Source organism: Abramis brama (genome assembly GCF_963993115.1).
Source record: "Abramis brama genome assembly, chromosome: 14".
NCBI classification, from domain to species: domain Eukaryota; kingdom Metazoa; phylum Chordata; class Actinopteri; order Cypriniformes; family Leuciscidae; genus Abramis; species Abramis brama.
In genome coordinates this window covers 5,503,056-5,529,830 of record NC_139976.1, presented here as the reverse complement: position 1 = coordinate 5,529,830, position 26,775 = coordinate 5,503,056, and the positions used below count along the sequence as shown (strand labels likewise).

Genomic DNA, 26,775 nt, shown 5'->3' with positions numbered 1-26,775 from the left:
CTCATTTCCGCCTATTAGACAGCCTAGTATTTTGGTATTGCATCACTCATATCTCTTAAACGTTTAAAATGGAGTTTAGGAAGATGTATGTAACAATCATTAAATATGAATAGCTCTTAAAGCCTTCTCTTGTCAAAAGGCTCAACGCGACCGCAGACTTTGATGAACACTGCTGACGGCAGCGACGTCTGTGTCCGTACTACTCTTATCAATGACAGCGTAACCTCGTATATCCCTGCTCCCAAGTCATAAATGTAGTATCTCCGATTAAACATGATTTTGGGGAAATGTGTTAATGTTGGTACACAACAGTATATGATAGCAATATAAGGTATAATACCAACTTTAACGATACGTTTAATAACAAAAAATATGCCGTTTTTTTTTTTCATGGCACCTGCAGCAGTGAGATTGGGGTTTAAAATACCACAGGAAACAACATTCCCATTAATGCAATTTATTGATTCAAGTTACATTTATAAGAGCACACCAGATTTATGCCATTTAGCACTGACATAAGTCCAAGGTACAGATAAATGTATAAGACAGTCCATTAGCCCTTGACAGATGAAAAGTCTCTCCAGGAGCTCCGGGAAGGTTTCTGGCCATAGGTGGTGGAGTCTGTGAGCTCAGATCTCAGATCACTGGTAGTGGTAGAGAACCTACTGGGAGACTTGGAGTCTTGAGATGGAGAGCTACTCTGTGATGCCACTGTACCAGAGGCCTGAAAACCTTGGGACCACCTAGAGGTGGAAGGCTGCCATTGAGACGGTTGGCTCAGAAACGAGGATCCACTTGGAGCAGCCGGTTTATACGGAAGAACTTTGGAAAACAAGGAAGCAGGGGCATACTGGCTGGAGATACCTTGAAGCTGAAGAGATGAGCCATCAGAAGTAGTGCTTCCCGTCTGCACAGGCACATCACGACTAGATCCTGCCAGCTGAGCACCAGCTCTACTTAGGGAGCTGGATGTATATACATTGGAGAAAGATTGGCCAGGACTTGCTGATGTAAGGGTAGAGAACCTACTGGGAGACTTATAGCCTTGAGTTGGAGAGCTACTCTGTGATGCCACTGTACCAGATGTCTGGAAACCTTGTGATGCCACTGTGCCAGAGGCCTGAAAACCTTGGGACCACCTAGAGGTGGAAGGCTGCCATTGAGACGGTTGGCTCAGAAACGAGGATCCACTTGGAGCAGCCTGTTTATACGGAGGAACTTTGGAAAACAAGGAAGCAGGGGCATACTGGCTAGAGGTACCTTGAAGCTGAAGAGATGAGCCATCAGTAGAAGTGCTTCCCGTCTGCACAGGCACATCACGACTAGATCCTGCCAGCTGAGCACCAGCTCTACTTAGGGAGCTGGATGTATATACATTGGAGAAAGATTGGCCAGGACTTGCTGATGTAAGGGTAGAGAACCTACTGGGAGACTTGTAGCCTTGAGTTGGAGAGCTACTCTGTGATGCCACTGTACCAGATGTCTGGAAACCTTGTGATGCCACTGTGCCAGAGGCCTGAAAACCTTGGGACCACCTAGAGGTGGAAGGCTGCCATTGAGATGGCTTGCTCGTAGGGAAGGAAAATCCACTTGGAGCAGGCTGACGGTACACTGGCACTTTTGCATCCAAAGCAGTAGGGGCATACTGGCTGAACAAACCACTATATCTGCCACTTCCATCCTGTGTGGAGAAAAGGTTGCCAGGACTGGCCACTGATGTAAGGGTAGACAACCTACTTGTAGACTTGGAGTCTTGAGATGGAGAGCTACCCTGTGATGCCACTGTACCAGAGGCCTGAAAACCTTGGGACCACCTAGAGGTGGAAGGCTGCCATTGAGACGGTTGGCTCAGAAACGAGGATCCACTTGGAGCAGCCTGTTTATACGGAGGAACTTTGGAAAACAAGGAAGCAGGGGCATACTGGCTAGAGGTACCTTGAAGCTGAAGAGATGAGCCATCAGTAGAAGTGCTTCCCGTCTGCACAGGCACATCACGACTAGATCCTGCCAGCTGAGCACCAGCTCTACTTAGGGAGCTGGATGTATATACATTGGAGAAAGATTGGCCAGGACTTGCTGATGTAAGGGTAGAGAACCTACTGGGAGACTTGTAGCCTTGAGTTGGAGAGCTACTCTGTGATGCCATTGTACCAGAGGCCTGAAAACCTTGGGACCATCTAGAGGTGGAAGGCTGCCATTGAGATGGCTTGCTCGTAGGTAAGGAAAGTCCACTTGGAGCAGCCTGACGGTACACTGGCACTTTTGCATCCAAAGCAGGGGCATACTGGCTAGAGGTACCTTGAAGCTGGAGAGAGGAGCCATCAGCAGATGCAGAGGACAGTGAAACAAACCTACTAGGATATTGAGAGATGCTCTGCAATGCACCAGATGTTTGAAATCCTTGCAACACCGCTGTACTAGATGGCTGAAAAACTTCAGTCCTAGAGGTTGAAGGCTGCCACTTCTGAGATGACTGGCTTAGAGACTGAGAGGATCCACTCAGAGTTGCTGGGTTGTACTGACTGGACACAGGCACTTTTGCACCCGAGGAAAAAATTGGAGCATACTGGCTAGTTGTACCTTGAGGCTGGGAAGATGAGCCAGAACTACTTTCCAGTGTAGGCACATATTGATGGGAAGCTGCCAGCAGATTTTGAGGCAAGGCCGAGGAAGCAGAAACAGAGGAACTCGGTGCACTTTGGGTGTGAGACATAGATGCATGGCTGCTGGAAATGCCACCTTTTACATACTGACGTGAAAGGGAAAAATGAGACCTGCTGGCATTCAGGCTTTTCTCAGCAAGCACATTAGAGGCCACTTCTTCCAAAGGAATGCTTCCAGTCACTGGAGCCTCCAACACTGAAGACTGGGCTCCCCGAGGTGAGGCAATCTTGTGGTCATGCCTTTTCTGGTGAGGCAGAACATCATGAGAACTCCAACCTACAGAACATGAGCACAGTAAATAGAGAGAAATTAGGTGAACATCTTAAAAAAAAAGAAAAAAAAAAGAAAACCTCATTAAAAGGATACCCACCTTTCTGTCCAAATGCGTGTTTCAAGAAGATCAATAATATCAATAGCATAGGGATCCTTGGGAGAAAATAAACAAAAGATATATAACTTTTGCACATTCAACATATGAACATCAGAAACAATTCAAATAAAGATTTAACTCACCTTTTCCACCCCACATCCATAGCAAAACTATTAACAGAACTACTTTAACACTAACAATTGAGTATGTTGCTCCAACCCAAAACAACAAAACATCTATGTATACATTCAAAATCAGGCATTTGTTTTTATAGGCCTATTTGTCCAATCAGCTCACATTTATAATTACATAAAATACTGTTCACCTGTGAACACTTAGTTGGATATTCAAATTTGTCACAAAGTAATTATAATCACCTGTCTCATCCTATACCAGCAATTACTCATCACATCAGGCCTGCACCATAAAGCATATTTATGTGGCTACCTGTAACATAAAATTAAAATGTGAAATTAATGCTATACATTGTAATGTTTTGAGTCATTAGTGCAGGAGATTGCACACACATTGCAGGTAACATGGAACTGATTCCCTCTGAAAAATGTCCACCTATTTCAGCTTAAAAATGCACATTTGTACCCAAAAGTTTTATTATGTGTTGCTTGGGGGAGAGAAAAAATAATAATTTCAGTATTGTTCTCTTTAACATATTGCCCTTTATACTAAAACACTGAAAATCCATTAATTGGCAGTCCAGCTGCATGGTCTTCTCAAACAGGACATTGAAAGTTTATTTTAACTTTAAGTAAAAATAATGTACTGGTTAGAATTATATTGCAGGCTAGGGAATCACACAATGACAATGGTTTGTACAACCACAAGGCTAAGCTGCATTGTTTGTTCAGGGAATAGTTGAATTACTTTTTTTCCCTTGAATATGGTGGCTTGTCAATAATCCAATAAAAGAATAGACAGACATAAGGGTAATAAAGAGGGCAATGCATTTTCACATTCAAATGTCTTTCATGCAAGCAAGAGTGCAGCTAGTAAACTAATAAGGTAATTTAATTAATTTACTGCTAAAAGCAGGTTATTCTTAAAAATACTGTAAACAAATGTTTTATTTAAACTATTGTTTGTTTAAGAGTAAGTGCAATTGTTATTTGTTGTTTTAATTAATCTTAAATGCTATCATAGTAAACCTATATGCATTGAACTATGCATATGAATATATTTTTATAACCTTTATTTTCAGAATAGACAAGAAAAAGCACTTTTTTTTAATTATGAAGTGTCTGACTTCATTTTAAACACTTGAAATGACTATGTGTAATACCGCTATAGTTCAACCATCAAAATGTAACCACCAGACCAAGAATTCTCAAATAATTTAAATAAGCCAAAATGTCAGTAATAAATGTGAATATAAAAGACACATTTTGGAGACCTTCTACTGTCATTACTGATACCTTATTACCCACAGAAAACAAATCAAATTTAAAGTATTTGTAGTAGTGTGCATTATATTTATAATGACCTTCACAATGTGTGTACTTACAATAGTGTTGTCTGGAATGCGTTCCTGCTCTTTGAGGCAGTGTGATGAGCCTGTGCTATTGTGTACCTGCGGTGATTATGCGTGAACAGTGGTTGCCATATGTTTCAGTTCATGCATCAATGAATATTTGAGCTTGTTATTGTGGGGAGATGTGTTGAAATGTTTAAAAGGTTTCCTCAGCACAACCATCAGGTTATCAAGGGAGTGCAGCAATTACCCAGAACCACAGGTGCATGTGTGTGTGTGTGTGTGTGTAAGAAAGAGGAACATAATGGCCACTTTACAGTCTCGGCTCAAAGCCAGATGAGGTGTGGGTCGACTTCCCCCCCAACCAACCGACGACTGCTGCTGATTAATATTTATGGATCTTTAAATAACAATAAGAGAGTTCTTCCTGTCCCCAAGAGCTTGGCAGTCACTCTGTCTGAAAAGCTGAAGAATCGCATTAATTAAAGCAAGTGGACGTGATCGTGGTACATCCATCATTCCCATACTCATTAATGAGGTCACATATCCAGGATAAAAACTCAAATAAAGGCGGAAAAATTGGCCTAATCTAATAACCTGCAATGAAAAGCAGTTAGTTGAGCTCTTTAATTAGGGCACAGATTCACACAAGATGGTTTTACATGCCAAATCACTGACTCTGAGACATTAAAGAAAAACAGGATTTATATTAATGGAAATGCACACTGCCGCATCCCAGAAAACAGCAAAGGACTAACACGTAATCATTGCATTTAAATAGTAAATACTAACAAATTTGAAAGAAAATTCCCATACATAGACATGTCTAAGACTTGGATCATGCCCAATGCCATTTTTATTGAAAATGGTTGCAAGCGAAGAGACACTCTCATTCAAAAAGCATTTGATTGGGCTTAACTTGGTCACAGGAGACACAGACACGTCAATATCAGGTGTACATTTTAATCTGTCTCGACTGACCACTTGTAATCAATCACCAGGTGTGCACAAGGTCTAAAATATGTCAGTGCAACCAAAACAGATTAGAACACAATTGGATTTATTGGATTTACTACAGCAAAGTTTCAAACTTGGATGGAATAAGTCTAATCCGAGTTCTCCAGTCCTGAGGTTGTGCAGGTTACAGGTGTTCTTCAGTGCTGGAATAGTTCAGTTTTCTCCTTTCAAGACAGACACCAGCTCGCCGTTCTCTTTCAGCTCCTGTTTAATGAAATAATCACATTTTCCATCCTTTTATCTGGAAGTATGATACAGTAAAAATAAAATGGAATAAATCTCAATTTGCATAGTATCCTTCCTCTTTAGCAATGGTTCTCCACTGGAGTGTCATGATACAAAAAGTAAAATTGTGTACATTTTATGACAAAATATCCAAATACAAGTCACCAAATACTAATTTTTAACAGTTCAACAACTTTTACTAACTTCTTTATGTAATGCATTTGTGCTATATTTTGTGTAACATTTATTTAAAATAATATCACTTTGGAGGATAATGGATCTAATGCATTGACCAACAATTGAAAAGTTGTTTTGTTTTTTCAGGTTCAGAGAGAGCATTGGCTGTAGAGCTCATGGTAAGCTTTATCTGCCCTCTGCTGGAGAAAAACACCCACTGCAGCACACAGTATATCTCACTTTTATAATGTTACAACAGCTCTATAGAGTGGGGCAGCGATGAGTATTTTTGTAGGCCAAAACCCGGAAACGAGTTAGCATCGTCCTGAAGTTTTTGCTTGAAATAAGGTCTGTGGTGAACAACTCAAGGCATTATCACGTTTTATTTTACAATATAAAATACATCAGTAATACCCTCTTGTGATTTTTTTTAAAGCTTAATACTTGTCTTGTAACAGGCGGTTGCTAACAAGTGACAATGGGACTACAGAAGTTGTCGGGGACATTAAATGTCATCAGCCGAACAGGTAAACTCATCTACTCATTAGATCCCTTTCACAGCCTCCTTGTGTTGAAATGACATAATTTGTTGTTTTTGGTTCATTTACATGTCAATCCTTCTGTTAAGGGCGCTCTCGGTCCGCTTGTTTGGTGTGCACCAGGGTTCAGATGGCAGTTCACACTTATTCAGATGAACCGCACTAACAGAGCAATCAAACCTAACATGCCAAGTGTGAACACACGCTAGTACTATATTACTGGAATCTATAATCATTCATTACAAATGCAATGCTACTTTTAGTACCTAATCCTACATTTATTTGTATTGTTGTTATGCGTTTCACCTTGACTATGTCCAGTCCTCCGATGAGATCCCCTTTAACATACAGCTGTGGGAAAGTCGGCCAGTTGGAGTACGTCTTGAGTCCTTGTCTAACCTGTGGAGACAATCAAAAGCTAAAAACACCAACAAACAAACTATTCATTTAGGGACATTTCTACAGTAAACAAAATCATATTCTAAACATAATGTTTTCATTTTTGTTCAGTTCTCAGTATATAGGGAGCTCACTAGGTTTTGGAACAGTCTTTCATGAAGTTGCTTTGGCAAGACAACATTTTCCAAGAAAATAAATAGAAATACAAACTTCAAACTGACTGAACTCTCACCTCTTCATCTTCCAATATGTCAAATGTATTATATTCAACACTGAAATGTTAATACAAAAAAAAAATTACTTTAATAACATGCATTTAGGCTTTTAATAATTCATAAATGTTAAGAACATTCTCTAAAATAGCTTTGTTAAATTACACTGTATGTGTAGACAAGTGAAAAGTCTCTCACCCGGAGCTGTTCATTATTTCAAGTATCTGACGGCTGAATCCACACTTGGCAGTCTGAGTATTCACAAAGACATGAGTTAAGAGGATAAAAATGCTAGAACATTTTTCATCTCATGAAAGGCTGCAGTGAAGTGATGCCCTGCGCTTGAAAGCCAATCAGAGGAAGCAAGGTTTTAACAAAACACACGCAGACTACTGGAAAAGCTCAAAGCACAGAGTACATAAGACTCGAGTGGCTCCTCTGGGCCCAAACCAGCACAGAACCAAACTTTCATTTAGAAACTTACAACTACAACCACCTAAAAAAGATATTCTGAAGTGCGTCTCAATAACTAGGGGAGAAAGAGGAGTTAATAGAACAAGAGAGACAGAGAGAGAAGCCAGTCAGACGAGAGGAAAGAGAGATCTCATGGGGAAAGACTTTAAACTACTGCAAAGAATGTCTTTCATGTGTGAGTGTTAAAAGATCAATACAGTTATGAGGAGAGAGGTGAGGGGTCTTTCTCCTCCATTAAAGAAAGACAAGTAGCTCTATCAGTGCTGGAGACGCCTGACATCGATTTCCAGAACCTCTTTACCCCTACACGCCTTCTCTTACTGTACGATAAAGGAAAAGATCACCCCAAAAACCTTCTCTTACTCACCTTTATGTCATTCCAAACCCACATCATTGGAACCCACTAACTAAAATAAAATTAAAACTGAAATAAAATAAACTAATTTTTTTTTTTTTTTTTAACTAATAAAATGACAAAAGCACATAAAATTACTAAATTAAAATTTTAAAAAGCAAATCTAAAATTTTAATAATACTATATGAATAAAACTAAAATAACACAGAATAGTAATAATAATAATAATACATTTTTAATATGATATTTGCTAAATAAATGTTGCATAAATGTTCAGTTCATCAAAATTTACCTTTACTTTCGGTTGAATAATTAAGAGAATTTTCATTTTTGGGTGATCTATCCCTATCCCAATTAACAACCTCTGCTTTCTCCTCACTCTTTTAAACTGTGTTTCTGGAGAGAAAAGATGTGAGAGAGAGAGATAAAAAAAAAGGAGTATTTAAGTTCACCCACCTCTTTATTGCCTTTCATGAAGAGCATGACGGGTGATTTATTGATTAGAGATTTCAGCCTGTCAGAAGAGAGAATGGTTAAACAAGTCCAGTCATTCAGAAGCAGGCGATTGAGCGTGCGTGTATCTGTCTTTACCGGTTTTCCAGCGAGACGGTCTTGGGGAAAGTATTCTCAAGTTCACCAGACTCGACCAGCTCCTGTGGAGGATATAAAATATCTTTGAATCCAAACTCCCTTTCAACTCGACACACACATCCACGCTCAAACAGCTCCCTGCTGAGATATTTTACCTCTCTGTAAAGGTAAATTCACTATCTTAATGAGGAAGGGCCTCTAGGACTCCTGAGAGATGAGACGATGGATGCTGGCTAATCTAGCCCTCCTCTCTCAGCAGGGGCGCTCTGCTTGCTTTAAGCAGAATGAGCTCGCTGGGAATGTAAGCAACATACAGCTACTAACAGCTAGCCGAGAACACACACGCCGTCAAAAGTCCAGCAAACACTTACCATAATATACACACGGGATAAAACGCACAACATCAAGTGATGACGAAACTGGTGTTGGGAAAAATCACGAAAATATCTAAGGGTGTGTTCACACTTGGCGTGTTTGGTTCGATTAAAACGAACTCTGGAGTGATTGCTCTGTTAGTGCAGTTCATTTGAATAAGTGTGAACGCTGCCATCTGAACTCTGATGCGCACCAAACAAGCGGACTGAGACTTGAAAAGATGGGTCTCGATACACTTCCAAACGAACTCTGGTGCGGTTCGACTGAAATATGAACGTAACACGGAACAAAGAACACCGAAAACAGGACATGGCGTCACAAGATGCAACCCTGCTAAAGCATACCTGTTTTTTCTCGTCATAAGCTATGTTTCCATCCACACGTTTTTATCCGAATTAAGTGATATCGAATGAAAAATGCCTTATGGAAACAGTAAAATTCGATTGAATTTCATGAATATCGACTCAAATGAAATGCGTTCGGTCTCATCGGATTTTATCTTGATCGATATACGGCTTATGCGACAAACGTTGATGGAAACGTTATTTGTATAATCCATTTTGTCTAGCAAAACTTTGTTCGCAAATGTTTGCTTGAATGTTGCGCAATTCGGTGTGAAAATGAATGGAAACACCTTAAAATGTCTCAAATCAATTCGATATACCAATTTGATCGCAAAACAGCATGTGAAGTCATTACGCACAGGTTTTTATTCACTTTAAAGCCGTTGGATGGAAACACACTTTCACCAGCTTTATTTGCATGAGTTTTTTTACCGAACTTCAGATAATTCGATTGACAAGTGGATGGAAACTTAGCTATAGTCACAATGTTGCCTGTTACAGTTCGGTACAGGCATCAGAACCACAGATCTTCGTTTGTGTGTGACGGAGGGATTCCTGCCACTGTTTTATAAGCTCTTCATGAGTTCTCAGCTGGTCAAAATACCAACATAGGTCAGCTACACACATACAACGAGCACATTTAGCCCAGCACACAGCATTGTTTTGGGTGTCCAGTAAGTTCTCTCGTGAAATATACTTAATAAAAGCCAACCAATCAGGTTGTGAACATATACCTATGCCTTTGAATTCGGTGTTAAAATGGCAATGTGAACGCTAAGCGGACCAAGCGTATCGAACTACAAATGTGAACACACCCTAAAAAACTCTGCTATGGTCTTATTTTCATTGAACGCAATCATATTGTTATTGGTATATAATTGTTATCATATCGCACCTTCATGATGTCCAGTCCACCGATGAGATCTCCCTTGACGTAGACTTGTGGATAAGTGGGCCAGTTGGAGAAGACCTTGAGTCCCTGTCTGACCTCTTCGTCCGAGAGGATGTCAAAACTGCTGTACTGTACATTGTGGTCCTTAAAAATCTGAATAATCTGACGACTAAAGCCTGCAAAAAAAAATTAAAATTAAATAAAGACAACAAAAGGTAAAACAAAATATTATTACAGCAGTTCATCCCGTTTAGTTTGTGATTTTTACTAGCTTGCACTTATTTAGAAGCTTTGAAGAAACTAAAAATTATTTAATGAAAGCAAAAAGTAAATAAACCTATTCATTCATATTCATATTTGTCACTGCAAAATTAAAATGATTTTATTAAAAACACTATTTTAAAGTTTTGAAGAAATTGTTTGCTTTTATAAAAAAACTTTACATTTATAAAGTAAATACATACACTTATTCATTTAAATATTTAATATGATAGTGTTAATTGAGTATCAAGGTATTATTATAGTTTTTATTAAAATTTTGACTGTTTATTTTTATTTTTTTTATATTAATTTTAATTTGTTAGTTTTAGATTTATTATTGCTTTTTTGTAAATTGTATTAGTTTTTTAAATGTCTAGTTTTTTATTAAGTTTTATTTCATTGTTAGTTATTTTAGCACATCAAGTTAAACTAAATGAAAAAGAGAAATGTTTCCTTGCCAACTAGCTAAAATAAAGATTTTTTATTATTATTTATTTTACGTTTTTTTTTTTTTCAGTCAACATTTATTTCAAATAACAAAAAACTATTTTTTAGGATTTTAGTTTTAGCCTTAATTATAATTGTAATACATTTAACTATAATGACAACAAAAAACGGTCATCTGTTACTGAAAATGTAAAAAAAAAAAAAAAAGCCATACAGTCACAGTGAGTAAAATTTTAAGTGAAATCATATTTACTAATTTTTAGATACTACGCAGTATTGGGCAACACAACTGAAAGCTGGAACTCGCAGAATAAAATTTGATGATTTCTGAATTTTAAATATAAGTTCTGTTCTTATGAGATGACTACAAGCCAAAAATGAGAGAAGATAAAAGAGAGAGAGAGAAAGAGAGAGAGAGAGAGAGAGAGAGAGAGAGAGAGAGAGAGAGAGAGAGAGAGAGAGAGAGAGAGATATTAGATGGGAGGAGACAAAGAGAACAAGACGCAAGAGAAACGGCACACAGGGAGGAGGAGTGAGCGAGAGAAAGAAAGAGAGAGATAGATGTGCAAGGTGATGTGTAGAGTCTGTGTAGCCCCTGCAGTAAAACACCCATTTTCATCTTGTGTGGCTCATGAGGGAATTCATTATAAAACAGCTTCAGGCGTCTCACTTGTGCTTATGCATTTGCTGGTATATTAGCTCGACTCTATCAGAGCGGGCAAACAGGCGGGCAGCTGCTTTCTCTGGCTCCGGGCGAACTCCACCAGACATGCTGCATTGATTGCCGAGTCCTTTACCCCTCTCTGCCTGCACCTACAGGGGACGAAGACCGCTCGCTTTGGCCCACTCTGCTCCGGGAGAGGGGCGATGTTACAGCCTCGTTCCTCTTTTGAAGGACAGCCCACTCAGAGCGAGAAAGGCTAAGAGATCTGAATTGCTATACGGACCTTTAACCTTTTAATTTGACAAGCATAACTGCTTTAAAGTTAGCGTTAGCCGAACACTTGTTCATTTGGCTCGACGCTCATATTGGAACGAAAGAGCGGGTTTACGTTTAGAACCCAATGCACGCCACCGACAGGCATGGCTTGCTCTCTGTGCATTATTTCTTGATTTGGATATCAGCCAAGCGAATGAGAACATCAATAAGTTCCAACATTATAATATCTCCGAGCCGGGCCGACCCACTGACACCTAGCATGGCTTCAAATAACATCAACGGCGCCAAGCAACAGGTTTCGGGCTCAGAGACTAAGCAGCGTAAACTCCGAGGATCTTCTATTAATAAAGCAGAGCTGGAGGAGCTGGCAGCCGTTGAAAGCCCAACATCACGTTTGAGATTAGAGTTCAATATGGTTTTTATTTTGATCTCAGGATGGCAAACGCCAGCCTTCCCCCAGACCTTCCTCTTTACACAGCCAAAACGTCAAACGCTAAACTGCGCCTCAGTCCATGACGAAATATGCTCTTTGAACTATCAAAAGTATTTTGTTTTGAATGGGTGAAATTAATATGAGGATATTTTCCAATGCTGAACCACACATCTTTGACATGAGGAGGAAGTGTTAGTAGGAGGGAAAAAGCAAGCCTGAAAATCAGCAAATCAAACAGAAATCAGCAAGATCAAACTGACAGCCTGAAGTTAAACACAAACTAAAGACTAACATACTATTAAGTTATTAAGCTGTCACTGTGAAGATTTAACTTGGATGTAAAAAAGCAGAACAAGTTCCTTATTTGGAGCGACTGCTTGTCGGCCAATTGTTGATTAACCAAAGTGGTTGTTCACTCTTTTGTCAGCTTCAAAATCCACCAGCATCCTTTTCAACAGACTGTTAAAAAAAATATTTGTTAGGTAATGGAAAGCTAATAATTAAAACGTGAAAATGTCAAATTAAAATCTGCTGTAGCTCAAACAGGTCATGGGTTCGATTCCCAGGGAATGCATGAACTGATAAGGCGTGCACCTTGAATGCAATGCAAGTTGCTTTGGATAAAACACATTAATGGAATATTTGAGAAATATTTTATTTGTTTAACTGCATGTCGTGACATAACCGACTTCAGAGAACAGTGAACATGTGAATGTGTTGTTGAAATATCAATTTAAAATCTCAGGGGGGACTTCAAATAAACATTTTAGGTTAAACAAATTGGGAATCCCTGCCACACGCACAGCACAAAACACATAAACCGTGGAAGAAGCTGTGCAATGTGACAAAAACAAAACTAGAATGTATCCTGTCAAGATCAACAGGTTAAACAGGCTGTCTTTCAATTAGGGATTTAAATATGTGGGCTCATTAAAAAAATTATATTCGATTATTTGTTCATTTGAATGAACTTTAACGAGAAAGACGTCCTTTTCTTTATCATTACGTTTTTGTCACCATTTCTAAACAAGCTTATGTTTAGGCAATATACACAACAAGCTTACAATATATATTTTCTTTTAGACGATGTGTGTGAACAAAAAAACAAAAGCATTTAAGCTCAAGCAGAGCGAACAAAAAAAAAAACACTAATAAAGATGGGCCAATTATCGCACAGAACGTACATACACTTGAGTCGGTATATGGTAATCGTTTATATTGTTTCACATGTTCATGTTGAGAAAAACAAGAATATCCACATGCTCGGGTGAAAGTCGGCTCCTAAGCTAACTAAGCTAAGTTTCTTACAGCGCTTACTTTGTGTTTTCTGTTCTTAAACCCATCTCCCTCGACGAAACTTAAAGGAAGAATGTCTCGAGATCAGGTAAGTTATCTTCTCGGCCCGCTCGTGGGTACAGCTGTGCTCACCTGTAGTGAACGCAGTGATGGACAGCTGTCTCTCCTTATTCGACTGGTCAATAACGATGGTTCAGTGTTTGGATTTTATGTGATTTCTCATTGTGGTTGTGATATTATAGTAACTCAATATAGTTTCACTCGACAATGTTTGCACACGTTATCATGGATCACATTTACGACCAGCAAAGCAAAATATTACAGATTGAATAATTCGTGCACATCCCTATTTTTAATCAGTGAAAACTTTAGGCCAAACCGAGCCAGATTGGACACCAGTCTCAGCACTCTTTTAGTAGAAAAGTGGTAGCTGGGATATAGTGGCACAACCAGACACATGTCCTTTGCACTCAAAACAAGTCCGTCCCGTTCACTCCACCACCAGCGGTTGCTCTAACTAACCCCCTGACCCCGTGTTAATTTATGCGAGTGTGTGTTTGCGGGTGTGTTTACCACAGCGAGGCTCCTGGGGCGATCCCTTCATGAAGAGCATGCAGGGTGCGGCGTTGATCAGCCTCTTCAGTCTCTCGTTGAGATCCTCTTTAGGGACGTCCCCCACCCCTGCAGCCCCGCCCCCACTGGACCCCAGCCGCTGCACCTTATTGGTCAGCTCAGGGGCATGCGCACCATCCAACCTGTCAATCTTCTCACCGCCCTGAGGGGTGACGGTAAACAAATAAATAAATAAATAAAAACACTCAAGAGTGAGTAGTGATAGATTGAGAGGGAGGGAAAAAACAGCATTAATTTTTTAGGATGCTTGCCAGTTTGTTTAGATTGTTTGCAGGGAGAGAGAGAGAGAGAAAGAGAGAGAGAGAAAACAGGCCGCAGGCTCTCCTGGTTCTTTGACATGTTACGCCAAGAGAGAGAAAGTCTTGCCAAGCCGTGTGTTTGTTTAACCTCCGATTATTTATCAGTTGCTTGATTCTAACACGAGGAGATTTTGCAGCTCACATTACTTGATCGTTAAACTCAAGCTTCCCAACAGACTCCGTTTTTCTAACCTCGTCTCCCTCTGCTAAATAAACACAAATAACTATCGCAGCACACCTAACATAAATGAAAGCTGTGTGTACAGAAAAACCTAGACGAAATCTGGCACAAATCAGCGCGGTTTAAGAAACATAAAGAACACAGTGTATTAGTGGACTTCATGCTGTACAGAAATTAAATAAATTCTGAAATTAAGACTCCACTTACTTTCTTAATAAATTTAGCTGGTTTTATTTATTCATGCATGGTTCATCAAGTGCACTTTATTGTAAAGAAAACAAATGGACCACTTGCACTAATCTTTTTGAAATAGTACAACTAATTTGTTTCCCGTATCTTTTCATTGTGCTGTAGTCACCTAGTTGACTAAACGCCACCTAAAATGATTGTCTGCAAGATTAATTAAAAATCTGTCCATTTTCAGAGACAGGAGAAGAGATATTCTGAGACACAACTGTTTGTTTGTTTGTATATATATATATATAATAGACTTATTTAAATCACATATATATATATATATATAGTATGTAGAAAGTATGTTTCTCATTTGTGGCTGAATTAACCTCCTACTCATATAATCATAATTTTAGGTCAGTATGAGCCCAGTAGACGTCAAATGTGTGAGTTTTACCTTGAAGAAGAGGAAGGTGGGAACTGAAGTGATCTCATACTTCTCAGAAACCTCCGGGACTGCCTCTGCCTCCAGCTAAAGAGAGAGAGAGAAAACTACTGTACTAATGATTGTTTATAATTCACATTAATAAAACATCACACACATCAACATGTCAAATATAACACACACACTGAAAGTTTACAAGAATAATTATTTTATTTATTTTTTTACATTGAACTGAGAACTAAAACTATCTAAACTCAACTGCTTCAGCTCTTACATGTAGTGATGACAGCCGATACTGGCAGTCAAACACAGTTTATGTTGATTTTACATTTCTGATGATCTTAAAAACATTATGATCTAAAAGCTTATGGTTAAATGGTTGAAATTAGTTTTGTAGACACATAAATTGTGTCTACTGCCTACGCATTAATTTCTTAAAAGAACTAAAATATTAAGCAAAGACAAATTATCATATTCCATGCTTATTTTAAGGAATCCAACATAATTTATATAGAGTTGTTGCTTGAAGAACTCTTCTGCTCTGTGTGATGAAAGACAGTATTAACCCTTGACAGAAGGTAACAATTCTCTCTGCTGGTTTAAGAGCCATGAGGAAGGTAAAGTCATTCACAGCCTGAGGCAGTTCAATGCGCTCCACTGGGAAGCGGAGCAGAGGGAGGAGAGCACACAGGAAAATTTGCAAGAATAATGGCCATTTTCAAACAGGTATCTCAAACACTCTCTGCCATCTGTGGTTGGTCAGTCAAACAGAGAGTTCTAACCCAAAACTCAGCCATTGGTTGAGGCATTACTGGTGGGCTGGTTTAGATGCTCAAACAAAAAGAGCAACATTCTGAACACTTAAAAAAAAAAATAATAATGATAATTTAATAAATACATTTAAAAAGAATGAAATACTAAATAACCAGAAAAAAAATATTTCTGGAAAAAAAGAGATTGAATAAAAAGTCAGCATGAAACGGTAGCTGTGAGCATCTTATCTTCCGTATTGTGACGCACATACGAGTGAAACGGCTTCTAGGATGAGAAAAACGTAGGTTGGGACTTGATTTTGCCCATCAGGAATTTACTGGATCGTTATCGTTTGCTAATTGCTGCAATCTCATTTTAATTAAAGATTACAAGTGCATATGAATTTAAAAAAAAAATATGTGCACGGATAAATCCTTTATAATAAACACAGTGATATTCCACAAAAAAATAAAAAATAATAATAATAATTATCACTTTTGATTTCATGGTGACTTAAAGATCCAATGGAAATACTTTATATCTAATTTATTATCTAATTATTATAATTTATGTGAGAACTAAGTCATAGGTGTAACCATTTAAAAAATTTTACCTTGAATGTTTTTGGTTGCATTTTTGGTTTGAAATTAAAATAAAATGTTTACATTATAATTTCTTTCAAAGCAGACATCAATTTAGAGGTCCAACATTTGCCTTTCTGCAAACTGGCCAAATAGCAAGCAAAAAAATAATAACTTTGCAATGAGAAACAAAATGCATTATAACAATATGGCATATTCAGAACATGGTTCTGTTGCTTACAGCAGCCAGACATGTACATTTCTGGCAGCTATTGGTGTGAGTTTGAGGCTGTTGGACTCTTTGGGAAACTTGTCTGCCAAATTCCACTAAAGATACAAATACTGCACTTTAACATTGCCGTATAACAATAGTTTGCACAAATTAATCATGATATTTATTGGCGAAAATATTGCCAGACAATAGCAAGCTATTGAACTACATTGCTGTAAGAGTCAATGGTTCCCTTTACCTTCACAAACATGGTGTGTTTGTGCTCTTTGGCTAATTCTGCCATCACATCGTTCATCTGTGAACACTGCGGAGCCCATGGCGCGAGGAAATGGACAACGGTGAGGGACCTGAAAGGTAGAAACGAAAATAAGCTTTCAAGAAACCTGGATCACAGACTTTGAGATCTACATTTAGGAAGGATTGTCTCAGGGAAATACACTTTTAAAGCAAATCCATGAAGAACTGAATTACTAGTTTCATTTAAAAGTGCATTTTATACTGTAATGTGGAGAAAATTTTAATATTTTTTTTACATGACAATGAAGACAAGAAGCTAAAAAAATTACCAATCAAATAAAACATGAATACTTACTTCTTATTTGTCTTTTAGCTAACATTATAAATGTCCTTTTAGAAACATTTTTGGTTTTAAAAGGTACAATATGTAAGAATTTTGTATCAAAATATCCAACCACTTGCACAGTGTTATATTTTTCTTTCAATTGTGTGCTTACATTATCCTAAATGTTTCCAAGAATTTGTAAATTCAGAAATTCACAATTTTAAATAGTGCCCGTCCCTTGTAATTTGTCGCCTGTCAATGACGTAATATCCGCGTTAACCCTGGTTTCCGCTTGTACTGCCATAGTAACCATGGCGACAGACATGGACAACTGCGTTACGTCTAGCGGCACACTCACGCTGTTGTTGTTTCGTTCAACTTCAAACATTATGGACCATGGCAAGCAGACTTTGGGACAAAAGGAGAACTAAAACGAGGATCAATATCGGCGTGGCGTTTTCGAGATGCCTGCGACTAACTTCCACTTGACAGAGACGCCGCTCTTGCATGCACTTTATTAGACAGGTGAGCAAATGTACATAAAACGATTCAATGTTATATAGCTCAACATGATGAAATGTTAGAATATGATCAGTATGTTATTCTAATGTTGATCTAGCTTACTGCTAATCTCATACAGCCAACAAACTAACACACATAATAACATTATAACTTTCAACACACTCAAATGCAGTTTAGTGTGATAGTTTAGACCAGGGATGGGCAATCCTGCTCCTGGAGGGCCACTGTCCTGCAGAGTTTAGCTCCAACCACAATTAAACACACCTGAACCAGTTAATCAAGGTCTTACTAGGCATTCTAGAAACTTCCAGGTAGGTGTGTTGAGGCAGGCTAGAGCTAAACTCTGCAGGACAGTGGCCCTCCAGGACTGAGATTGGACACCCCTGGTTTAGACCAAGTGAAACAGCGCTGCGTTACCTCATAAGTTTAATTCGTCAAATAAACTGACCTGTGTGAGTAGTAATTCAGCACTTGCGGGTAGTTCGGTAGAATTAAACATCCTTATTCCTTTAAATCCGCGGGACTCGCGTGTGGCGCTGATATCTGTCTCTTATTAGCAATCGCGCCCTGCTTCACACCACAGTCATGTTAAAAAACATCAATGTATTCACTCATCCATAAACATTATTAGATCCTTTGGCATGATGACATGTTCCATGATTCCACTTATCACTGCGTCATCAACCTACGCCTTTGTTATTGTAAGAGGTTAGCGACCCCTAGCGGCGAAAAATATATTGTAGCTTTAAAGCTACACTGTGTAAGATTTTCTAGCAGTGAAATTGTATATGACTACCAACTGAATATTACTTTCTAGCCCCTCCCATTCCGAGGGCGTTTTAACTCCTACGGTGGCCGTATTATTCCAGTCGTGAGTAATCTCCCCCTCGCATTCGTCACGGTCCCACTGAGTGTAAAAACATAAAAGGCGAAGCTTGAATTTCCAGGTATGTCCCGCTTTGGCTAATGTATTTTCAAGATGGGGGCGCAACATGGCTGCCGCCATTCGAGCGACTCGCTCGTAGGGCTGGGGCGGTTACCGCATTACCGCAATACCGCGGTCACATGATGCCTACCGCGGGTCTGAGCTCGTCACCGTCATCACCGCAAAAAAAAAAAAAAAAAGCATTGGCCTGCACATGTGTGCACGTTGTGTCTAATTACATTGATTCTAATGACATGGATTGTGTCTAATGACATTGTGTCTTACATAAGTTTTGTTTAGAAAACCTTGAATCTAATGACATGGATTGTGTCTAATGACATTGTGTCTTACATAAGTTTTGTTTAGAAAACCTTGAATCCATCAAAAGATGGAGCACATCCGACCTTTCGCGAGTTGGGGAGCGCAATGTTCCATGACACATAATAACATTCCATTCGTATTGACTATTAGGCCTATATGAGAGAGTACCTACAGACATCCCAAGTCTCCCAGAAGTTGGCCCGTTTCGGTAAGTCAACCAATCAGTTGTCAGTGTGGGTGGGCTTTTATCTCTTCTTCTCTGACTGCGCGCGCGCCTCCCCAAGTGGACGAGGCATTTTATGCTTGACGCGCTCGCCGTATACTATTCTTTGAAACGACAGCGGGCGACTCGTCCTCTAAACCATCAGGAATCAGCAGTGAGAAGAAGTAATAAGGTACACTCGTGAATGTTTATTTTAGAACAACACTTTAGTACACCAAACTACAAAAGAATCGTGTAAGCAGTAAACCTTGAGATTATTAGGCTACCTGTGACATTAGAAACGTAACCTACAACTTAATTAACGTTATCTTACATACAACATTTTCATTTAGTTTTGTGAACATTTTTATAAAACATGGCTATTTATTTGTATTTAAAAGGCTTATGTCTACTATTGTAGGATTATTTTGTTTATTAGACGCAAGAACTGGGTGCGGGTGCTGTGAGATGTACAGATATACATATACCGCGGGAATTTCTTGCTTTTCAACCGCGGTAAGAAAAAATCCATACCGTCCCAGCCCTACTCGCTCGGTATGTATTCTAAATGGCAGATTCTACGCTTACGAGAATACTTGATTAGTTGGTGGAAGTAATTACACATGAATGAGCACATATAATTTTGAAAGAACAAAGTGTTTTTTGCTAAGAATCAACTTTAAAAAATGACACAGTGTAGCTTTAAAGGCACAGTATGGCATTTTTCGCCACTAGGGGTCGCTAACCTATTTACAATAACAAAGGCGTAGATTGATGACGCAACATTTGCTAAGAATTATGGATCTTGTCGTCAACGTCAAGCCGACCGATCTAATAATGTTTATGGATGACTGAATACATCGATGTTTTTATCATGACTGTGATATGAAGCAGGTCGGGATTGCTAAGAGACAGCTATCAGCTCCAAACCGCTCCAAACGCGACGCGAGTCCCGCGGATATAAAAGGAATATGGACATTTCATTCTACCGAACTACACGCAGAATTACTACTCACAGGTCAGTTTATTAGACAAATTAAACTTGTGAGGTAACGCAGCGCTGTTTCACTTGGTCTAACATTACACTATCACACTAAACTGCATTTGAATGTGTTGAAATGTATGTGTTAGTCTGTCTGTATGAGACTAGCAGTAAACTAGATCAACATTAGAATAACATACAGATCATATTCTGACATTTTATCATTGTTGAACTATATAACATTGATTAGTTTTATGTAAATGTGCTCACCTGTTTAATAAAGTACATGTAGGAGCGGTCGAAGTCTCGGACGTGGAGCTCTCGTTTATATACTGTTTATGGGAGCTCTAGGCATCTCGAAAACACCGCGCTGATATTGATTCTCGTTTTAGTTCTCCTTTTTTTATCCAAAGTCTGCTTGCCATGGTCCATAATGTTTGAACGAAACAACAACAGCGTGCAAATAGACATTGCGAACTACAAAGTTGTCCGCGTCAGTCGCTTTGGTTACTATCAGACGGCTCTGGTTCATAGCTCTGGTTGCCATGGCAGCACGAGCGGAAACCAGGGACAACGCGGATATGACGGCATTGGCGGCGACACAACGGAAATAAAGAAACGGGACGTGTCTTTGAATTAAATTACAAATTTCTCCTGGTTTAAAAGTTGTTGGAAACAGTCGGGATAATGTAAGTACACAACTAAAAAATATATATAACATAGATATAGTGATTTTTGCTATTTTTAAAGCAAAAAAGTTACATATTGTGCCTTTAAGTGCTTCGCACAATGGTGGTAGCTCATGTATAAACACTTGCAAGGTTTGAACCTCCTCCTTTACTGAAAACAGCTATTATTATTATTATTATTAAGTCATATTCGCTGAAAATGTCAAATACCCATTTAAAAATTAGTTTTGGCATACAAGTTTGGAATGACAGTACCTGACATTGACAACAAAGTACAAAAGAATTCATTATAAATTATTTGAATTAGTATGTCAAATACTGTCAAACAATATGTCAAACAAAATATTTCAAACTCAGACTAATAATATTATCCATACTACTACCACCACGTCTACTAATAGTAATAATAATAATAATAATAATAGACTGACTGTAAATGAACAGCATGAATTTCTCAAAGCTCCCAAAAACCAAGCAGAAAATTATAAAGGACAGCTGACACAATATATTGCTATATTAAAGTAATTAGTCGATGATCCTAATCTATCTAGATCAGAAAAATCAATTCATATGGATTTACATGATATGTTTTTGTGTTTATCTGAACAGGCCATCGGTTATTTAATTCTGTTCGTTCAAAAAGGCCTCTATAACCGTTCTATACCCGTGTATATGTGTTAAATTAGCTAAAGAGCAGTGAGAATTGTATTATATTCAACGAGAGACTTGACAAATTGTAAATACTTCACTTACTTGCTGTTATTTTTTAATAATTCCTCAAACTGCTTCAGTGATGTCGCGTCCGTGAGGTTCGCCATGCTGCCAGACGTTATTAAGCGATCACCGAACTCTCCATCAGGACATTCTGTGGTGATGCAAGACTTTACTAAACGATCAACGATACCCCTAACACCGAACACATATCACACACAGTTATATGATAAATATTGAGTTAAATATAAGATATTAGTTTAACATATAAATGTTCTTGTTATATGTAACATATTAAGTTTTAAGTCACTTTTCTTACACTTTCTTTCAGAGGTGAAATTGCAGTATGTGGAAATAACCTGATCATAACTTGAATCAGTACTGCACCTTTCACTTGAATATTTGTATTAATACTTACAATAATCACACAAAGTTATACATATTACCACACAAAGATATCTTATTATTTAGAATACTTGAAATATATCACATGAATAATGAACTACTTCTATGAACATTTTGTGTCATTTTGTAACTTGAAAGTTTACTTCAATTCACTTTGATTTAAATCAAGAATGAACAATGTATAAGTACATTGGTAAATCCTAAGTATGATCAGAGTGAAATACGCCACAAGATAAGCAGCAAAATTAAGAATGACCCTAGGTTAACACATGTAAGTGTGAAAAGTGCAAGGGTGAGAATAAACTATAAAAGTTTTTATTTTGAGTGAACTATTCCTTTAAATTACATTGGCCGACTCATTCGCGCTCAATACTCTCTCGTCGAATAATAATGCTCTGTTTGACGTAGCCCCGCCTCTGTTTACCCGTACTGTTCATTGATTGGTTGGCCACACTGTATGTCACTCATCTTGAACGATACAGGAACTATAATTCGGATTAAAAGCAGGACGTGAAGAGTCACACAAGGGAACTACAGCATTGATTTGATTTTTGAAACCGGTATTTTTAGAATTTCTGTTTGTGTTTATTATATATTTTATAATACTATTATATTATATAATAGAGCCTCGATGTGCGATGGATAAAAGTACCCGGCTTTGGCTGGTGAATACAATGGGATTTTGATTTTGCAAATTTATTCATATGGGATTTCTGAGCGGATTCTATTAATTCAGCAAGTGTTTTGAACTAAAACTCTGCGAGCTTAAGTACTGTAAATAAACAATGGATTGCATAAGTCCCATGCAGAACAAGAGAAGACATGGTGGAGAGTTTGAACAGTTGCACAAACAGGCGGTAAATTGACTTATTTACTAAATATTTTACTAATTATTTACTAACCCCTAATTCATGCTTTAAACGTTAAATATGCCTGTAACAGTTAACGTTATGTGTCTGCTTTGGATAGCATTTGTTTGACCTTCTGTCCCATTTGCACAGACTGTTGCCCTTTACACAAAGAGTTATGAGTTATTATTAGTACATATCTATAAACACCCAGCTGATCATCACTGAAAATAGCTGTTATGATTTATAGAAACAGTGGGCACCATGGCATGACAGCTGCTTTTGCTCTCATTGCCATCTTGTTACATAATTAAGCTGAATATACAGGGTGGGCCATTTATATGGATACACCGTAATAACATGGGAATGGTTGGTGATATTAAAGTCCTGTTTGTGGCACATTAGTATATGTGAGGGGGCAAACTCCTCAAGATGGGTGGTGTGTACTAATATATACTAATGTGCCACAAACAGGACTTTAATATCACCAACCATTCCCATGTTATTACGGTGTATCCATATAAATGGCCCACCCTGTAGTTTTAATGCATCTATCTGGATTTCACAGAAAAGGCCGTGTAATGGACTAGGAGGCAGTGGGCATGTTGAATATGGTCTGGTGGTGGTGGACACTCCAATGGACACATGGGACGCCCCAAATCACAGCCCTCAAAATGGACACAACGCCAACGTCCCCGGCATGGTATATGTTCTCACACGTGCCTGTTCTCTGCCTAGTCGAAAATCCTATTGGAATTTATACCGTAATTTGGAAGCAACTCTGACGGATCCTAATGGGATTTTTCTTTTTTCTTATAGGATTCCAAATGCACATAAAATAACAACTAGGTATTTTTGACACATAGTTCCCAATGGGGAAAAATGCCTATTATATGTATTTCTCAAGGAATTTAAAGATAGGCCATTATTCCAATTCAAAATACATGCAATATCCAGTTTGGTAAAAAAATAAAAAAATAAAAATAAATAATAAACTTCCTTCTTTCCTTTAGGATTGGTTCCAAATTGTGATTTTTCATTTTTTTTTTTTTTTTTTTTAATGCACTAGGGCGCTCTCTCTCTCTCTCTCTCTCTCTCTCTCTCTCTCTCTCTCTCTCTCGTTTACAGTGTTGTGGTGAACATGTATATTGCTCTTATCTGATGTTCTTGTGTTTATGGAGCATGTGGAATGCAGGGGTTAAAGGTCACAGTCTATTAAGTGGTCTCTTCTATGGCACTGTAGAGACACATAGCGAATATTTGTATTTTTTTATTTTACTCAAGAGCTAAAGTTTACCTCAAAGTGATGTTTTACATTTAAAGTAACATTGTTTTGAACCAGTATCCTTAACAAAAACATATTGTTAGTCTTATTAATCTTATGTTCATTAATGGTGCAGTCTATTTGCAAATCTTTATCTCAATCTCTAATGTGCTTGGGCTTGTCAGCAGGTGTTACCCGCCCCGGGGCGTGGTGCAGGACAGTATTGCCCCAGATGTATGGCGGGTGAACCTGTGAGTAATATTTGATATTGTTCTGTGTGGGTTGCAAATAATATTTCCCTCTTCTTTTATGTCATCTAAGGGTTTGACAAGGGAAAGAATGTGTGGATAACATGCCACCTTTTCATAATATGACACATTCATCAATTTCTTGTGCAGTTTTTTCATGCGCGCACCGGACGGCGTTGATACAAGCATTATGATTGCCTTTGGAAATTTTGTACTTCCTGCAAATCAATATTTATTCATGACAAGAGAGAAATGCACATTTTGAACGGTTTTCCCCCAGGCCAGAGTACCTACCAGCTGATCTAACCACTACGACACGGGAACAGTCAGCATATATGAATATCAATTTGCGTAGGGTTAATGAACATTATACATACAATGCATTGGGTGTTGAGTGAAGCTGACCTGTGTCACATCAATGTTGCTCTCTGTCTCTGGCAGGGCCATATAAACCACATCGTGAGGTATTGATCAGCATTGCCGATGACTCCTGGAGAAAATGAATTGACTGAATAAACGGGGAAGGGAAAAGCGCCGCAGAGAAGCAGTCTGCGGTTTATCCGGACCGTGTGGGGTTTTCCCACGTTGCTTTGTGCCTTTCATACATTTTCCAAATCACCTCACCTAGTACTGTTTTATCTACAGTAGTACCTTTTATTTATTTTTTGTACCAATGAGGTTTAAAATACCAAAAACATGCACTCCAGTGACAGAATGATGGTTTAGATTACACTGCACTGAAGTGTGTCGACATCTTTGCACTGTACATTTCCCAGTGTTGCTTGGTCTCGATTTTCAAGAAGGAATTACTGCTGTCGTCAGTGAAACAATTGCATAAATATTTTTTAAACTATTTTTCTAAAAATTTTAATAATGAAATAATTCTCATGATTAAATACATTTTAATTCAAGTGTAGATTTGTTTTCTTTAACTATATTCATGGTTTAACATTTCAGTTTAAATTTATTTGGTTGTTAAATGTTAAAAAAATGTACTGTATGTCAGCCTTATTTGAAATGAAGGATATTTTTGTAAATATATATTGTCTCGGTTTTGTTTTATCTCAATAGATTTTGTTTTGTTTCCTTTATTGTAGAAAACATTTCAGTCTATTCAATGATGTATAATTTTACATCTTTCTCCTCCTTTTTAACATAATCCAGAATATTTTGCATTAAAGTCTAATTTGGTTAAATGTTTTGTATGTTCTTGGTATCAATTCAGTCTCTCTCTATATACAGTATATATATATATATATACACACACACATATATATATATATATATACACACACACACATATATATATATATACACACACACACACACACACACACACATATATATATATATATATATATATATATATATATATATATATATATAATGGTTGCTGTTCTCCAAAGTGAGCACAAGATGGCAGTGTCCCATTCCGTTTCTCTTCCAGAGAAACTGGGACCAGTCACTAGTGTTTAAAATCCAGCTCTTCAATATTAGATACCATCATACATGTTTTTGTGTTTGATCCATTTGAAATATTCTTGGCGTGTTTTTTAATTTATTTTTTATTATTCAATTTCAGAATATATACAATTTTGTTAGTCCTGTTTGCATGCATATGCACTGCTTGGCCAAAAAAAAAAAAAAAAAAAAAAATCGCTGTTTGGATTTAAATTGGCAAATACTATATGATTGGATCATTATTGCAGTGATTATTATGTTTCTAGCATGTTATACAGTGTGTGTGGCAGCAGTTCTTCTAAGCCTAATTGATGGAGTGTGTAGCTTTTCATTTCTTAAACGGCTATGTAGGAAGTCACATCATGGCCATATTCCAGGATGACAAGGTCAAGATTCATCAGGCTCAAACTGTGAAATAATGGTTGGGAGGAGCATGAAGAATCATTTTCACACATGAGTTGTCCAGACCTTTAATTCATTGAAAGTTTTTGGGATGTGCTGGAGGAGACTTTACAGAGTTCTGGACTCTTGCATTGTCAATACAAGATCTTGACCAAAAATTGAGGCACCTCTTGATCAATTAGGGTTAGAAAAACTGTCTCCAAACAGTTATAACATGCTAGAAACACAGAAATAATTATCAAGTAATAGACTCCTAAGTATCTGCCTATTTAAATCCAAACAACAACTTGTTTATTATTTTACTTTGGCCGGTCAGTGTTTAACGTACTTCGAATTAAGTTTTTTATTCTAAGTAATGACTCAGATTAATAAGAAGAACACCTGCACCACATACTGATGCTTTTTCCATGAGGAGCAAAGACCTGTATTAGCTATTCC

The 26,775-nt window shown here is 37.9% G+C and overlaps 3 protein-coding genes across 7 annotated transcripts; 1 reads left to right on the top strand and 2 right to left on the bottom strand.

Moving 5' to 3' along the window:
• Positions 1-447: 447 nt before the first annotated feature.
• Positions 448-5,004, bottom strand: LOC311095739 (uncharacterized protein). 3 transcript variants are annotated; one of them, XM_084134455.1, is made up of 4 exons: positions 4,554-5,004; positions 3,412-3,481; positions 3,035-3,090; positions 448-2,940 (listed from the first exon to the last, which is right to left on the bottom strand). In XM_084134455.1, the coding sequence occupies exons 3-4, from the start codon at positions 3,081-3,083 to the stop codon at positions 554-556; spliced, it is 2,436 nt and encodes an 811-aa protein (XP_083990581.1). In that variant the 5' UTR covers positions 3,084-3,090; positions 3,412-3,481; positions 4,554-5,004; the 3' UTR covers positions 448-553. The 3 variants fall into 3 exon arrangements, with proteins under 3 accessions (XP_083990581.1, XP_083990580.1, XP_083990579.1); XM_084134454.1 differs by lacking the exons at positions 3,412-3,481; positions 4,554-5,004 and adding an exon at positions 3,178-3,278; XM_084134453.1 differs by lacking the exons at positions 3,412-3,481; positions 4,554-5,004 and having other exon boundaries at positions 3,035-3,173.
• A 124-nt stretch (positions 5,005-5,128) lies between these two features.
• Positions 5,129-21,876, bottom strand: glrx3 (glutaredoxin 3). 2 transcript variants are annotated; one of them, XM_084134456.1, is made up of 11 exons: positions 21,752-21,875; positions 17,034-17,142; positions 15,242-15,316; positions 14,071-14,272; positions 10,124-10,296; positions 8,510-8,571; positions 8,375-8,432; positions 7,288-7,340; positions 7,110-7,149; positions 6,785-6,877; positions 5,129-5,741 (listed from the first exon to the last, which is right to left on the bottom strand). In XM_084134456.1, the coding sequence occupies exons 1-11, from the start codon at positions 21,814-21,816 to the stop codon at positions 5,691-5,693; spliced, it is 981 nt and encodes a 326-aa protein (XP_083990582.1). In that variant the 5' UTR covers positions 21,817-21,875; the 3' UTR covers positions 5,129-5,690. The 2 variants fall into 2 exon arrangements, with proteins under 2 accessions (XP_083990582.1, XP_083990583.1); XM_084134457.1 differs by lacking the exon at positions 6,785-6,877 and having other exon boundaries at positions 21,752-21,876.
• A 724-nt stretch (positions 21,877-22,600) lies between these two features.
• On the top strand, positions 22,601-25,662 carry LOC311095741 (uncharacterized protein). 2 transcript variants are annotated; one of them, XM_084134459.1, is made up of 4 exons: positions 22,601-22,971; positions 23,531-23,665; positions 24,415-24,477; positions 24,916-25,662. In XM_084134459.1, exons 1-4 carry the CDS (start codon positions 22,900-22,902, stop codon positions 24,943-24,945), a joined length of 300 nt encoding a protein of 99 aa, XP_083990585.1. In that variant the 5' UTR covers positions 22,601-22,899; the 3' UTR covers positions 24,946-25,662. The 2 variants fall into 2 exon arrangements, with proteins under 2 accessions (XP_083990585.1, XP_083990584.1); XM_084134458.1 differs by having other exon boundaries at positions 24,412-24,477.
• The last annotated feature ends 1,113 nt before the right edge of the window (positions 25,663-26,775 follow it).